The 17249-nt window shown below is 50.1% G+C and overlaps 1 protein-coding gene across 4 annotated transcripts in view; it reads left to right on the top strand.

Annotated features, from left to right (window-relative positions):
- Positions 1-17249, top strand: part of RBM20 (RNA binding motif protein 20) — a 203769-nt gene that overhangs the window by 166708 nt on the left and 19812 nt on the right. For all 4 annotated transcript variants that reach the window (XM_066354702.1, XM_066354700.1, XM_066354703.1 and 1 more), the window contains exons 8-9: positions 8805-8884; positions 10966-11659. In XM_066354702.1, coding sequence (XP_066210799.1) covers positions 8805-8884; positions 10966-11659 — 774 coding nt within the window. The remainder of the gene's footprint in view (positions 1-8804; positions 8885-10965; positions 11660-17249) is intronic.

The following is a 17249-nucleotide window of genomic DNA, read 5'->3' as shown; positions in this document are numbered from 1 at the left end:
CTTAAATAATTATGCAGGTTTTTAGGTGGTTGTATAAATTTCTCTTGTATGACCTCAACTTTATTTACCCATTACTCTGTTGGTGGACATTTTGAATTGTGTCCTCCTTGAGGGCATTAGGGACAGTGCTACTGTGAACATTTGTAGACGTGTTATCCTGTACACATGAACACTGTCGTATGATGAGAGGTGGGTACATAACTAGGAGGGGGGTTGCTGGATCCAGGCATGCATACCCTCACATTTACCAGATCGTAGCCAGCTCTTTTCAAATTCAGTTGTCCCAAACTTACACTCCTACTAGTAGTGCCTCAGAATTTTCAATGGTCCATGCTCTTGCTAACATTTTGTCTTGTCCTTTTATTTTTTTAAGATCTTATTTATTCATTTTTATTAGAGAGAGGAAAGAGATAGAACAGGGGGAGGAGCAGGAAGCATCAACTCCCATATGTGCCTTGACCAGGCAAGCCCGGGGTTTCGAACCAGCGACCTCAGCATTCCAGGTCGACACTTTATCCAGTTCACCACCACAGGTCAGGCCTTATCTGACTTTTTAATTTTTGCCTCTCTGAGGAGAGCATAATGGTTTATCGTGGTTTTATTTTTTATTGTCCTGATTACTGATTGAGACTGAGTTGCTTATGTGTATTGGCTATTCCCTTGGGCTCTTCTCTGTGCAAGGTTTCTTTTCAAAGCCTTTGCCTGTGCTTTTCTTTGAGCTATATCTTCTCAGTGGTCGGTAGGAGTGCCCGTAACTAGAGGACTTAATCTGTTTGGACTTATTGTAATCGATGCTATATTTGTGTGTAAATCTACCTTCTTATTTTGTGTTTTCTACTGTGCCATGTCATAGGGGTTTTCCAGGTCGCATCAGCTCATTCCAGGTTCCCTTGGGGTCCATCCTGTCTCAGACCCACAGCCCTCAATCTGCCGTCAAGGTTGAAGTGAGAAGGCAGAGACTGCGTAGCTGTTTCTGGCCAGGACTAGCATTCTGACACGTCTGCAGATGTAGATTGGGTATATGTCACCCAGCTGCCAAAGTCCTGCCTCTGCTTTGCTTGCTGTCTTGCTTCTGAACTTCCTTTGCCAACAGTCCTGGCAGAACCTGGCATTTCTTTTTTTCTGACTAATGAAAGCATGTGGCTTTTCTCAGACGAGTGAAAGATTCCACCCCATTCTCTATTCTTCTGGATTCTCCCCAGGGGCTGAAGGTTTATTTCAGTACTGAACACCCCATGGAGCTTTGAACTTTGGTTTCCACATGAAGTGTTGCTATAAACTCTAATTATGATTAATAGCAGTGCTCAGCTTCTTAAGGTACAAGGCACTGTAGTACCTTACCGAGGGAGGTAGTTTGGGGCAGGTTAAAGAGGCCATATGGTCCAGACTGGCATTTAGCAGATGTTGCGCCCACTGTGGGCGGGAACTGGGCCGGCATCATGGATACGGAGGGAGCACGCTTGTGCAGGAGCTCACAGTCTGGTGAGAGGAAAAGCAGGTCAGCACTGGGCCCCCACAACCGTGTGAGTGGTGCCACCCTAGGCTCTACCCCTTCCTGCTTTGATGAGCTTGGACAAGTTGCTTCACCTCTGTGAGCCTCCGTTTCCGGAACAGTAAAGGACTATACCCTGAGCTCTTTGGTTATAAGCATTTTTTTTTTCATACTTTGTGTCTTTGATTCTCACAAGCCACTGCTCCTGTGGGGTGTGTAGGGTGGATAATCACAGTAATTGTAACAGTATAACAGTAACAAGTGTATGTCCCTTTGATTGAGTCCTGGTTCTCTGGGCCAAGCAATGTGCCAAGTGCTTTACACAAATACATTATCTCTTGTAATTCTGACATCACTTTTGTCAAACAGGTATTATTACCTCGGATTTACAGATGAGGAAACTGAGGCTCATAGAAGTTCAGTAACTTGCCCAAGTTCAAAGTTACTGGAAGAGCCATGATTAAAACCTAGGACTCTCTGGGTTTTGTACTATATTTGCATCTCTATATTGTGTTACTATGGTCTCCATTGTCCATATGAAACATCAGAGAGAACTCAGGTATTTGCTGTAGTCACCCAGCCAGTAAGCAGCAGAGGGAACATTTTAATAGAGCTTTTCTCAAATGTTAATGCAGCTCTTGTTCAAACATCTATTCAGTAGGTCTGGGGCAGGGCTGAGAGTTTGTGTTTCTAACAAGCTCCCAGGAGATGCTGACGTAGCTCAGACCACGCTTTGAGCAGCAAGGGTCTAGACCACACGGTTGTCTGGCCTTTTATAAGGGTCTTCTGCTCCCCAAGCTGTCCCACCGCCTCTGTGTGAAGGCGTCGCAAAGCATGTTTCAACCACATAGCAATGCATGCATCATGATCCCTAAGTTGACATCAGCTAGGACATTTTTTTGCAAGGAACAGAACTTTATCTCAATTAAGCATATTGACTAAAGAAAAAGAGAGAGAGAGGGAGGGAGGGAGAGAGAGAGAGAGAGAGAGAGAGAGAGAGAGAGAGAACTCATTGGCTCATGTGACAAAAAATCCAGGAGTAGCCCTGGTCGCAGGTGTGGCTGGACTCCGGGCACAGGTGCTGGCAGTAGGCGGGCTTCCCTGCACTCTGCTTTCTGCTCACTTAGCTTTGTTTTGGGGGTCTCCCTGGGACGGCCCCGGCAGCCTCAGGCTCTTTCCTCTAGGTGGCGTGATGGCTTCATTGACTTCAGCAGCTCTCTCTCTCATCCTCCCATTTCCTTCCCCAAGAGCGAGCCAGAGTTTTTCCAAGTAGCTCCCGTCAGAGTCCTGAGAGCTGCTCTGGTCATCAGACTAGCTTAGGATGTGTGTCCTTCCCTGAACCAATCTCTGTGGCCAGAGGGAGGCTGTGCTGTGATTGGCGAGGTCTGTGCCACCTGCTGCCTGCTTGGAGTAGGGCTGGAGAAAGGGGAATGGCTACTGGGAAGGTAGATAGCAAACGTTATATCCATCCGTGTGTCTGGGCCAAAGGAGCCACCACGTGGGGTCCTGCCAGGGCTTGCAGAGGTGGTGGGGGGCTTGATTGGTCTTTCTCCTCTAACTTTACCTTTTGCTCACCAGGCAAAGTGGAGGGGGAGAGAGAGGGGGTCTTCAGGTACTTTTCACCTCCTGTCTGGATGTATCTCCATGGCATAGTCTTGTCTCCCTATGTATTCTTTGTGGTATGGGTTCTGTTCTTCAGGGCATTTGGGGCAGAACCCATCACATAACAGGTGTCCAATGCATGGAATGAATGAGAAAGAGAAAATCTTTAGCAACAACAGAAAGTGAATGTTTTTCTTCCTACAGACCTGGATGAGAAGATTAGATTATTTTCCAGCTTGTTCTAGAGCAGGGGTCCCCAAACTATGGCCCACGGGCCACATGCGGCCCCCTGAGGCCATTTATTCGGCCCCGCCGCACTTCCAGAAGGGGCACCACCATCTCATTAGCCAAAAGCAGGCCCATAGTTCCCATTGAAATACTGGTCAGTTTGTTGATTTAAATTTACTTGTTCTTGGCCCTGGCCGGTTGGCTCAGCGGTAGAGCGTTGGCCTGGCGTGCGGGGGACCCGGGTTCGATTCCTGGCCAGGGCACATAGGAGAAGCGCCCATTTGCTTCTCCACCCCCCCCCCCACTCCTTCCTCTCTGTCTCTCTCTTCCCCTCCCGCAGTGGAGGCTCCATTGGAGCAAAGATGACCCGGGCGCTGGGGATGGCTCCTTGGCCTCTGCCCCAGGCGCTAGAGTGGCTCTGGTCGCCGCAGAGCGACGCCCCGGAGGGGCAGAGCATCGCCCCCTGGTGGGCAGAGCGTTGCCCCTGGTGGGCGTGCCAGGTGGATCCCGGTCAGGCGCATGCGGGAGTCTGTCTGTCTCTCCCTGTTTCCAGCTTCAGAAAAATACAAAAAAAAAATAAAAATAAAATAAATAAATAAATAAATAAATTTACTTGTTCTTTATTTTAAATATTGTATTTGTTCTCGTTTTTGTTTTTTTACTTTAAAATAAGATATGTGCAGTGTGCATAGGGATTTGTTCATAGGTTTTTTTATAGTCTGGCCCTCCAATGGTCTGAAGGACAGTGAACTGGCCCCCTGTGTAAAAAGTTTGAGGACCCCTGTTCTAGAGACTTCTCCAGAATCACGGCATCTTACATGCAGAAAAGAACTTGGAGTAATTTAAACCAGGGTCTCTAAGTTAGAGAATTTTCAGGGCAGTTTTACAGTCCTCTTGCTCAGAGATTCCCCTTCTGGAGGTTTGGAGTGGGCTTAAGGCTCTTCAATAGTATGGGGGCCTGGTTTCAGAGCCACCGGCCTAGCCAGCCTCATAGCCACAGAGGAGGTCTCTGGCCCTGGGCAGCAGTCTCGTGAATGGTCCACGATGCTCTCAGGAAGATGAAATCAGCAAATGATGGGAGGGTCTTCTCCAGGCAAGACGTTGTGCCGAGAGCTGTGATGAGGATGAGACGCGGCCTCACATGGGGAGACTTTGCTGTCTAACTGGACAGACAAGCTGTTCTTGTGCAAAACTGTACAAGATTTAAACAAGTGCATAAGTACGGAAGCTTCTAGAAGTTTAGTGGCGAAAGGCAAGGCACCTTGGTTGTATAGAGAAGGGAGAGGTTACTGAGTAGATAGGGTCTTGAAGGAGGAGACGAATTACCTACACAGAGAGGGATCCAGGGGAAAGGAATCAGGTGGGAAGAGAGGTAGAGCCTGGAAAACAGCGAGATTGAAAAGCACCGGGGCTCACAGAACTGTGTGGCTCTGAGGACTCGGCCCCATCTGGAGGGCTTCCGCATCTTCCCATGATGCTCGAGGCAAGTGGAACGGCGGTGGAGGGCGCAGCGGGCACGGAACTCTCTAGCAGCTCCTTTTACGTTGGGCCAGCACTCATGGCTTTTGTCAGTGCAGCCTGCGTGCCCTGAGCCCTCGGAGGATGCAGACGGGCCTTATTGTCTCACCTGTGGATGGAGAAAACGACTCCCACCCACAGCAAACCTTGACCCCAGGTGACCCAGCCCGCGTGGGGCAGAGTTGGGCCTGCCCTTCCTGGGCTGAGGTTCTCAGGCTTCGGTGCCGCCCTATAAGTGTGCCAGCACTAACCTAGGACTGCATGGGGCTTGGCATCTCACCCTTCTCTTAAACGTAGCACGACGCATTGACCATGGGCACTGTGAATGGTCCCTTACGGGTATTGAACCACATCAATATCATCACAGAATAGATGAGAAATATACCGTGTCTGAGATTTGCTTCAAAATACTCTGTGGGGTGGGGGAGGGGTATATAAATGAAACAAGATTGGTCCTAATTGTTGATGATGCAAGGAGATTCACGGGGGAGGGGGGGGTTCAGTGTACCGTTCTCTCTACATTTGTGTGTGTTTGAAATGTTCTGCAATAAAAAGGTACCCAGAACATCCATGTCGACCTACTCCATTCTCTCCCATTTTCACCTTCCTGCAGCGATTACAGCTTTGTTTTATTCGCCCCCTTCCCACCTTTAACCACAGAAGGAAGAGGAAGGTTGAGAGGATTTCCTTAGGGCTGCAAGAAGCTGATTCTGTCATTTGCAAGTTTTTGATCACTTCTGTCCTCTTCTCAGATGGCAGCTGGTGAGATATTTGGGCCGAGAATGCCAACAATTTGGAATTGTCACTTAAAAGAGGAACTGACCTCTCTGGTCCTCAGAGTCTGGTCGCAATGCCAGTGACCACCAGCCCTGGCATACAGTGTACGTCGATTGTCCTGTCCTTTCTCTGTAGCCCCATCCCTCCATCTCACCAACCTGTCATCTGGGAACAGGTCTGAGGCAGCACCTGTCCCCTGCGGGGCTCAGTGCTGGTGCTAGCTGTGCAGAGCCCAGCAACCTGGTGACCGTCACACCGGGAACATGGGACCTGAAAGTGGCCTCGGCAAGAGGTTCTGTGGTTGGAAAAATAAGGGGCAGGAAAGCATTTAAGCCATGAGGAGGCTCTTCTAGCCCCCAAAGAACTCTGGGTGCATCTCTTTGACCCTTGGGGAACTGTATGGGTCACTAGAGGATGTTTTCCTCTGTGGCGTCTGATTGGCTGGCCCTGCCCACCATCATGTGGCACACAGAGGGGAAGCGGAAAGGCACACTCCTTCTCTCACCCCCGGCTTTCCTGCATCTGGGCTGGAAGGAACAGTCAGGAGGAGCTGAGGTTCCCAAAGAGCAGAAGAAAAGTGTTGGGGACCTTGAGGACTCTTTTAGCTACAGAAAGTCCCCCATCCAACCCCCTCAGTCAATTTATAGGTTTTGAAAAGTGGCAGTGGTACCTTCAATCCAGCTTGGGGGGCACATTCTAGGCTCAAGCCTTTGCCTATTCTAGCAGGCAAGGGGTTTGGGGCCCAGATGTGGCCTCCCCAGTGATAGCAGATCTCATCACATGTCCCTGCACTTGGTGCTGGTGGCTCCTGCCAGCTCTCCTGAGCTCTGCTGGCCCAGGTGCTGGCCGGTGTGGGGGCAGAGTTGCCGCAGACCCTCGGGACCAGCAGTCCGAGGCTGGCCTTTCCCGTGGTGATGCAGGTGGGCAGCTTCCACTGCGTGTCCCCAGGTGGGCAGGCAACAAGAGACCCAGCTAGTACGATTACCTTCAGTTGCACCTTTCCGTTCTGCCCCCAGGTAGTGACGGACCACCCTGGCTGAAGGACAGGTGTCTTTGGTGGAAGGAGGCAGCTAGGCGGCAGCCTTCTTCTTGGCCCCTACCTGCAACCTCAGTTTCTCTCTTTGCATGACCCTGGGTGTCTGCTTGAGGCCTGATTTAAGCTGATGAGATGCAAGCTGGCAGTGCAAACCCTGGCTGGCGGTCTGGTTACCTGTGAGTGACACTCTCTTACGCTTGGAGAGGGTCAGCCTTTAGAGCTACAATCTGATAAAGGGGACTACTTGCCAGAATTATGAGGCCTTCTTTTCAGGTGGATATCCTCACCAGGTGTTCCTGGGCCTTTTCGTGAGCAGGGTTGTACTGGCTTCTTTATCTATCTATCTATCTATCTATCTATCTATCTGTCTGTCTATCTCTCTATCTATCTATCTATCTGTCTATCTATCTGATCTAATCTATCTATCTATCTATCTATCTATCCTATCTATCTATCTATCTATCTATCATCTATCTATCTATCTGATCTAATCTATCTATCTAATCTCTCTATCATCTATCTATCTATTTTGGAAAGAGAGTAACTTGTTGTTCCCCTTACTTATGCATTCATTGGTTGATTCTTGTGTGTGCCCTGATAATGAACTGAACTCTCACCCTTGGTATATCGAGAGGACGCTCTAACCAACTGAGCTACACAGCCAGTCCTCTTGACCTCCTCCTTCATGACCACAGGGGAAGGGCTCACTGCCTTCTCTTTGTCATTCTTTTCTTTTTTAGTTCAAGCAGACAAGAGATTCCTCTCTGGTTGAACACTTTATACTCTTTTCCTCTGTCCTAGCCCTGACCTCTCTTCCTGAAACCACAGACAGCTCTCTCATCCTCTCCTTGACTTGTGTTTTTCCAGCCCAACTCTCCATCTTAACAATAACACAGAGAAGCAGCCGTGCACTCAGAGGACTCAGAGAATTCTGGCCCCGGCTGGATAACGTAGCTCACTGCATCTCTCCGGCCCTGGTTTTCCCATCTGTAAAATGGGATATATGATGATTCCTGACATCTGTATAAGTCTGCGATTTCACAATTCTTTATAAAATATATTGGAAAGAAAATCAAAGATAAAAACAGCCATTGATTAAATTTCTTAATTAAATTCTTTGTCAAAAGTTGACATCACAGACCAAGGGTTTTTAGACTTATTGAGATGTAATTACATATCATAAAATTCACCCTGCTTCATATATTTTCAAGGAATGGATGACTTCTGTGTAGTCTTTTGGAAGATGCTTTCGCCTTTCTTTTGTGCCCATGAATTTCTTTTTCTAATTGTTTCTTTCTTACTGTTTTGTTACTGTTTTTCATCCTGGGCTCAGGAAAGGGTTTTGGTTGGGATTTGGAGGCTGGGTAGGTCCTGTCCTGGCACAGCCACCAAAGAGTGACTTCTGGCATGGGTGGGGCCTTTGGGTGCCTGGCATCCTCAGCCATGCACCATGGCTCACAGCCCATGCTGCCCGTCCCACACATCACGCGCCCAATGGCCACCGTGGAGGAACACGCTGGAGTAAGGTGTTGTGTGGGTCACGGAAAGGGTCTTGGAGTTGAAATACCTTTTGTCGAGTCTGATTCTCTAACTATCTCTATGGCCTTGAATGTGTTCCTTAACCCAGCACAACTCTAGGAGTCACTGTCTACGTGGAACACAGAGAGGCTGGTGACCCTGGAGTGGCCTTAATCCCTCTGAGTCTCAGTTTTCACGTGTGTAAAATGTGGAGGATACATTCGATGATCTTCAAGTCTCTTTCCAAGTTATAATGTCTAACTGCCCTCCTTCCTTCCACTACCCCCCTCTTCCTCCTTCTTTCCCTCCCTTTCTTTTACATCATATATATTTTATTCAGGAAGGGGTAGGAGGCAGGTGTGAACAAATGCTACTTTCTCCCAACACGTGGATGGTGAGCACGAGGCTTCTTCCTTCCCCAGCTCAATGGACGCCATGTCCCCAGGTCCACTCAGCCCATCACCGCTTAGCGTTATGCTCATACTCCTCCTGCCTGGGGTTAACTTTTTTTCCCCCTAAAAAGGCACTTTCCCCCCACTGGTGGAATGGACAATGCGCCCAGGTCCTAGCTGCTTCCCTAGGTGTTTGCAAGGCTGTCTCTGGTCTCATGGTGACCTCTCTCCTTTTGTCTAGAAACCTGGGAAAAACGTGGCTGCCATCATCCAGGACATTCACTCCCAGAGAGAGAGGGACATGTTCCGGGAATCAGACAGGTGAGACCCAGGTCCTAGATCTCAGGCCATATGCTGGCCATTGTACAGGCTCCTTTTTCTCATTCTGAGGAGTATTTGTTTGAGTCATGCCCCTCCCCTTGCTTCTGCCTGTCCATCAGCCTTTCTGGACCCTGCCTTTCCATGTGCCTGATGGGACACAATAGTCCAATCAGAGGTGCTGCTCAAGTTAATCCGCAGGAAAATGCAGGATGCTAAGCTTCCTCTCTGCTGCTCCTCCTTTGTTAGAAAGGAATCCAGGAGGGGATCTGTGCATAATTGGCTCTCAGGAGCAAGTCTGTACTCTGCTAAAACAGCCTGAAAGAGAGAGAGGGGGAGAGAGAGAGAGAGAGAGAGAGAGAGTGTGTGTGTGTGTGTGTGCTATTTAGGGCCAGCTTTTGATTTTTTCATGGCTAAATAAGGTATAGGAACAGGAATGGAGATGTTCTCCTCAAAAGCAGTTACTTGACTAGTCACTCTGAGCATTGAATGCATTCACTTTTCCAACTTATTTCTCCCAACTGAAGTTGTGACCAGGCCAAGCCGTGGCTACAAGTTTGCCACTGTCCCTGCCCTACAAAGACAGTTCCTGTGGAGAGCCAAGGTGGAGAACAGCAGAGCTGGGGCACCTGGCCTGTGTGCCTTGTGATCCTTACCCAGGGCTGCCGCAGATGACACTCTAACATCACTGCAGGGTGAGCCCAGGCTGTTTCCCCGGTGACGGTCAAGGCAGCCTGTGATGGTCAAGGCAGCCGGTGACGGTCAAGGCAGCCTGTGATGGTCAAGGCAGCCGGTGACGGTCAAGGCAGCCGGTGACGGTCAAGGCAGCCGGTGACGGTCAAGGCAGCCTGTGACGGTCAAGGCAGCCGGTGACGGTCAAGGCAGCCTGTGACGGTCAAGGCAGCCTGTGACGGTCAAGGCAGCCGGTGACGGTCAAGGCAGCCTGTGACGGTCAAGGCAGCCGGTGATGGTCAAGGCAGCCGGTGATGGTCAAGGCAGCCTGGTCCCAGGCAGCCACGTCTCCGGGCCTCCTGTTCAGTGAGGGCTGCGTGGTTTGCCTGGATTTGGGAACCAAATGAAAATGACCCTCCTTTTATCTATTTATTATTATTTTTTTCTCTTCAGAGGTATTAATGTCAAAGGTTAAACATTTTTCAAGTTGCCCATCCTTTTAGAATGTTGGGTACCTGACAGTATTTACTTGCTAAATAAGGGAACACGTTTCTGAATCTGTGTGTGTGTGTGTGTAGCTGTTCAGGTCTGGTATTTTTGTTTCTTTGTTTGGTGTTTTTTAAACCATGATTACTTGGGTTTTTTTAAACCATGTGTAAAGCCGGACGTGCTTTCTGTAGTTCTGTGGAGGGAGGGCGGGTACTAGGAGATCTCGCTCCAAACCGTAGGCCGATTGGGGCTCCTTTTCTGGGTTCTAGTTTCTCCATCTGAAAAACTACCAGGTCAGTGCTGCAAGGTTTCTTCCAGCCCAGAATGCCCCTCGAGCTCTGATTTTGGATCCTTCGAGCCGCCCTCCCCTCCTCCCCTCCCAGCTCTAGCATCCCTCTTCTGTGCCCGGGATCTGAACAAACTGAGATGATAAGTAAGGAAAACGGAGGCCAAAATGTTGCCTTTATGCTGCTAGAGGCGGAGGTGGGGAATGGCTTCAGTCCTGCAGCCCAGAGGCCGGCTCATTGGCCCTGAGGGCGAGGCGGCCTTGCCCAGCAGGTTGGAGCAGGGCACCATCGTTCACACCGCGCCCGCCCGCACACCCCTGGGGGAGCTGAGCCTCCCTTCCAAGAGGAAGAAAGATGGCGCTGAGCCCAACCAGCCCAATTGTGCATCCCAGTTCCAGGAGTAGGATGAGTAAGGGGACAGAGCAACCAGAACTGTGCTTAGGGAGGCCCCGCTCCTGGGAGCCAGGAGGGAGGGAAGCCTGCTCGCGGGCTGCTGTCTGGCGGCCGCATAGCCTTGGTGAAGAGCGTCTGGCCATGGGGTCACATGCACTGCGTCTACAAGGGACTGGGGCGATCTAGGCGGGCGTGGGGAGGTATAGGTGCAGATTCTAAACCCACCTCTTTGCTCCTTCACAGATACGGCCCCGAAAGGCCACGGTCTCGCAGTCCAGTGAACCGGTCGCTGTCCCCGAGGTCCCACACTCCGAGTTTCACTTCCTGCAGCTCTTCCCACAGTCCGCTGGGCCCCTCGAGGGTTGACTGGGGCAATGGCCGGGACTCCTGGGAGCACTCTCCCTATGCCAGGAGAGAGGAAGATAGAGACCCAGCTGCCTGGAGGGAGAACGGGGAGGACAAGAGAGACAGGACGGACACGTGGGCACATGATCGCAAACACTACCCTCGGCAGCTCGACAAAGCCGAGTTAGAGGAGCGACTTGAAGGAGGGAGGGGCCACCGAGAAAAGCACCCGAGGTCTGGGTCCCCCAACCCTCTCCACTCCGCATCAGGCTACAAGAGCCGAGAAGATGGCTACTACCGGAAGGAGCCCAAAGGCAAACTGGACAAGTATCTAAAGCAGCAGCTGGATGTCCCCGGGAGGTCCAGGAGGAAAGATGAGGCCAGGCTGCGGGAAAGCAGACACCCCCACCCGGATGACTCAGGCAAGGAAGATGGGCTGGAACCGAAGGTCACCCGGGTCCCTGAGAGCACCAAGGCAAAGCAGAGTGAGAAGAACAGAACCAAGAGACCCGACAGAGACCAAGAAGGAGCCGACGACAGAAAAGAAGGCCGAATGGCAGAGAATGAGGTGATGATGTACTCTCCTCCCCAGGTAAGGAGAGGCACATCCCAAAGGGTGGCAGTATTAATATCATGATGCTGAACATTTATTGAATGAATGAAACGCTTATTGAATATACCAGGCACTGTGTTAAATACTTTTTTCTCAGTCAAGTCATTTAATCCTCACAGCAGCCCTATGAGGTAATAAGATTAATAATCTTGTTATTACTATAGACGAGGAAACGGAGGCACAGAGAGCTTAAGTTAGTTACCCAAGGACACACAGCCAGGAAATGGCAGAGATGGAATTATACCTCAGTGATCTGACTTCAAATGCTATAGCATCCTGCTGCCTTTGCTAGAAGTTAGGGAGGGACGTGATGCAAAGGCCTTCTGTGTTCCTGTTTGTCCAGGGCGGAGTGCCCCAAGGTGTTTGCACTCCCAGACTCTGCTAGGGGAGATTAGATCGTTGGTCCACTCTGTCTGCTCTCCTGCCAAGAGCATCTACCAATCCTGGGACTTCAATGGGAGGCGTAAAGGAGAAGCAGCCAACAGCCCCTAAATTATACTTGATACCCAGGGCTTGGTGTGTTTCTCTAGACCAGGGGTCCCCAAACTTTGTACACAGGGGCCAGTTCACTGTCCCTCAGACCATTGGAGGACCGGACTATAAAAAAACCTATGAACAAATCCCTATGCACACTGCACATATCTTATTTTAAAGTAAAAAAACAAAACGGGAACAAATACAATATTTAAAATAAAGAACAAGTAAATTTAAATCAACAAACTGACCAGTATTTCAATGAGAACTATGCTCCTCTCACTGACCACCAATGAAAGAGGTGCCCCTTCCGGAAGTGCGGTGGGGGCCGGATAAATGGCCTCAGGGGGCCGCATGCGGCCCGCGGGCCATAGTTTGAGGACCCCTGCTCTAGACACTGTCCACAGTGTTTTACTTCCATTGCAATGAAAACGCTCAGCAGTTGGCTGGCGCCTTCCACTGAAGCATCTGAAAGAGCTTACAACCTGCTGCGTGTCTTGAGTTCACACAGTGGGTCACCAGGAGGACTCAAGGTTTCTTGGGCACAAGGTTTCTATTCTAAGGTGGCTTACATTTCCTTCTTTCCAGAATCACCTATGTTTATATAAGAGTGGAATAGTAGGGGTTCATGGGTCTGCCTAGAGAACCCAGTTTTTAAAATCCTACATGCACATCTTCTACTCTGACCCAGGAGTTGGTGGCAATCCTAAGTCCAAATAAGGAGCTGAACACTGAAGAGTCACCCCTTTGGCCAGCACTTTAGCATGCCACTTTGCCAGGTAGTGTGCTCGGCACAGGGAGGTCCGGAGGTGAGTAGGACACAGCCCATGTTATGGCAGAGACCGAGGTCTAATGGTGGGAGCCAATCTACAGAAACAATTTACATACGCTGGAGCCCCTGCTAGAGTGGAGGGATGGATGAGCAGTGAACTGTGGTGTGGGCAGTGAGCTCGGCACAGAGGAGGAGACATTAGAGCTGAGCGTTGAAAGTGGGGGAAAACCATTTGGGAAGCAGCAAAAACAAAATAAGTGAGAAAGACCTGCTTGAAGAACCTGCAGGCAAGATGACTGTGTCTTTTGGGCATAGAAAAGGATTACGTTTTTTAAATGTAAAACCTTGGCTTTCATACAAACAGGAAATGAATGCATGTCAAAGATGCTATGAACTCATTAAGGCAGTGTTCCCCAACCCCCGGGCTGCGGACCGGTACCAGTCTGTGGGCCATTTGGTACCGGTCCGCAGAGAAAGAATAAATAACTTACATTATTTCCATTTTATTTATATTTAAGTCTGAACGATGTTTTATTTTTTAAAAATGACCAGATTCCCTCTGTTACATCCGTCTAAGACTCACTCTTGACGCTTGTCTCGGTCACGTGATACATTTATTCGTCCCATCCTAAAGGCCAGTCCGTGAAAATATTTTCTGACATTAAACCGGTACGTGGGCCAAAAAAGGTTGGGGACCACTGCATTAAGGGATGAGGGAACCAATAAGAAAGAGGTAAAAGCCAGTCCGGAGGAGATTCTAAAGATCAGGCGACATGTAGAGGCAGTCAGGAACATGGACATGAATTTGCCAACAAAGGCAAAACTGACCTCTTGCACAGGAAACTTGGGACCAGATAAAATCACAGCTTCACCAAGTAAAACTCCTTTGCATCCCTATGGACAAGAATCATCTGCACGACTATCAGTTAACTGCACTTATGGAGTCACAAAGCAGCTCAGTTCAAGTTAAGGTACAGATGGCTGTAGAACCAGATACCCTGAAGGGTATGCTGGTAAACTGCCCAGCACTCCATCAAAAGAACACCCGGTGATCTTTTGACCCATCTCAAAGTGTGGCACAATTTTTCCTGCCTGGCCTAATGGGGGAAGGAAGGTCAGGAGATGAGATTAGAGACTGGGTAGGGGGACGCGAAGACCTTGCACGCCTCGCTGAGGTTTGAACTGGATCCTAAGGAGCTATGAACGAGGGGGTGTTTTTTTTGTTTGGGGTTTTTTTGGTATTTTTCCAAAGCCAGAAACGGGGAGGCAGTCAGACAGACTCCCACATGCGCCCAACCGGGATCCACCTGGCACGCCCACCAGGGGGCGATGCTCTGCCCATCCGGGGCATCGCTCTGTTGCTCACCAGAGCCACTCTAGCGCCTGAGGCAGAGACCACAGAGCCATCCCCAGTGCCCGGGCAAACTTTGCTCCAATGGAGCCTTGGCTGCGGGAGGGGAAGAGAGAGACAGAGAGGAAGGAGAGGGGGAGGGGTGGAGAAGCAGATTGGTGCTTCTCCTGTGTGCCCTGGCCAGGAATCGAACCCGGGACTCCTGCACGCCAGGCCGATGCTCTATCACTGAGCCAACCGGCCAGGGCCAAGTGGGTGTTTTTTAAAAAGAGTGTACAGTCCTCCCTCAGTATCCCAGGACCCCCTGCAGATAGTAAAATCCGAGGATGCTCAAATAGCTTATATAAGATGGTGTGGTATTTGCATGTAACATACCCACATCCTTCCATATACTTTAAATCATCTCTAGATTACTTATGTAATACCTAATACAATGTACATGCTATGCAAAGAGTTATCATACCATGTACTTTAGGAAATAACGACAAGAAAAAGAAGTCGGTTCATGTTCAGTATAGATGCAACGGCATAGTTCATGTCAACAACATAACTTTAGTTTTTGAGGATTTATATCTGAGGTTGGTTAAATCTGCAGATAAGGAACCACCAGATATAGATGTGCTTGGTGGTATCCAAGGTGCGGGTGACAGGTCAGTGACTCAAGAAAAGGCACAGAGGGGCAGAGAACAGAGGCTCATACTGCCTGTCCGGAGCCTCTGTCCCCACAGCAGAGGGTGGGGCTGCCCCTTCACACGCACACCCACACTTCAGAGACTCTTCTTTGGGAACCTTGTTTCTCCTGCTGCTTCTCCCGCCCTTCATTGGCTTGCACAACCCTTGCCCAGTTAAGGTGACACATTGCAGGTCACCGTGAGAGCTCCTGAAGAAAGCCCCATGGCTTTCCCCACAATTCCGTCCCTCTAATTGGTTTTAGCAGCCCTAGCGTGGGGTCAGCAGGGACTAGTTGGGGTCCCCTTCAGATTGGTTCTGTGGGTTGGAAGCCAGGGACCCACCACGCTGTGTTGGAATAACGGCAGAGCAGAGTCTTCCTCACTGATCTCGAACTCTGTGCTGTGATCTTGAGAACAAGCCAGGTTCCCACAGGGCTGCCCAGGACTCAGCTAACAGGCAGGAGGGACTGGACTTGGGAAATGAGGCAACAGGGCTGAGGATGGTGTCCTTGCCTTTCTTCTAATATGCCAGGCGCTTCCTACCGCCGGGCCCTGCCTTACCCCCAGGTCCACATGGGTCCCTCCTCACCTCCTCTGTCTTGACTCATGGCCACCTGCTCCGCACTTTATCCTGGCCACTACATACAGTGACCATGGCCCCCTTCTCTTTCTTCCCTGCTTTGCCTTCCTCTGTAGCACTTACCTCCTTCTCACCTATCCCCTAATGTCTTTATTATTTTATTTAGTATCTATCCCCCCACCTCCGAGTGAAACCTCCATGAGGGCAGGCGTTTGGGCTGCTGTGCTCACTGCTGTGTCTCTAGTCCCTAGATTAGAGTGGGCATTCGGTATGTCCTTTGTGGAAGAAGTGAACGACTGAACCCAGACTCTGGAGGCGAAGGCCTGGCTTCTGAGAACCAGGTCACACCCTGTTCTTCTCTCCCTCAATTTTCTTGGTTGTGAAATGGATGTGATCACAAGGCTGTCGTAGGACTTTAATGAGCTTCTGCTCATTAGACACCCTCTGGGATCTCTGCAGAAAGGGCCCTGGGCTGGAGGAGCTGGTGTCACTGCTGCTCAGTGTATGTGGGTGGCCACGTCCATATGGAAGAGCCAGCCCTGACTACATTGTGCTCCTAGGAAGGAGGAAAGGAATCAAGCCACTGTCTAGGGAGAGCGTGGGAAAGAAGCACTCCTCCGCCCAACCAGAAGGGGGATCAAGGGTTACAGACCCAGACGCCTAGAGAAGAGAAGCCAGGCAGGTGACACAGACCAGAGCACATGCATGAAGCCCGTGGAGAGATGGGCCATGGCGGACCGAGGAGGCGGAGCCTGTCTGTCGGGAGCTGCCAGCCACAGCTCAGCTCCATTCTGTGGCTGCCATCCAGGGGCACATGCCCTGGGCTGTCGGACCTCCCATTTCTTACTGCAAGGCCAGAGTCCAGAGAACTGTTGAATTTTCCCATGTTTTAGAAACTGTATACACCAAAACATGGCATGGGCCAGATGGAGCCCCAGGGTCCCCAGAGTGTAGCCGCCGTATAAACAATCCAGAGGAGGGAGAAAGAGAAAAGCACTCACTCTCAGTTCAGGGCCCAGACAGAGGCCCAAGCACACTCAGAGGCAGGTGCCAACTTGTTATTCACTCCACCCTTTCCTACCAGTCTCCATTCTTTTATTGACCAGCATCCACGCAGCACCCCGCAAGGAGGCGCAGCTGTGAGGAAAGCTGAATGACCCCCCATCTCGCGGAGCTCGTGGTCTTGTGAAAAGACATGCTAATCAAATAATTCCTCAAATGAGTATAGAGTGCGAGTGTTAAATGCTAAGAAGGAGACATACATTGCTGTCAGTGCCTGTAACTAATCAGAAGCTTCCCTAGGTTAGGATGTGACTGTTGGGATTTGAAGGAATGATGAGTATTTACTGGGTGAAAAGGAAGAAGAGCAGACAGAGGGAAAAGCATGTGCAACTGCCCAGTGGCTAGAGGCCACTCTTGCTGGAGCAGAGAGAGCCTGGGTTAGAATGGTGGGGGGGCGAGGCTGATTTGTCCACAGAGGCCACATTATGTAAGTCGTTGGAGGCAGGTTAAGGACGTTTGTTTAGTGCAAGGGGAGGCAAATGATATGTTTAAGCAAGAAGGTGCAGTGAGGATATGGTGGCTTTTGCATTTTGGAGTGATCATTCTTGATTGCCTTGGGGAGAATAGACTTTGGAGGAAGCTACAGAGAAGAAGGAGACCAGTTGGAAGGTGGTTTAATGGTGGCCATGGCCCTGTGGTAACAGAGTCCTGCTTGCAAC

The sequence above is a fragment of the Saccopteryx leptura genome, chromosome 13, assembly GCF_036850995.1.
Source record: "Saccopteryx leptura isolate mSacLep1 chromosome 13, mSacLep1_pri_phased_curated, whole genome shotgun sequence".
NCBI classification, from domain to species: Eukaryota; Metazoa; Chordata; class Mammalia; order Chiroptera; family Emballonuridae; genus Saccopteryx; species Saccopteryx leptura.
Note: the sequence above shows the minus strand (reverse complement) of the source record. Positions and strands in the feature narration are given on the sequence as shown.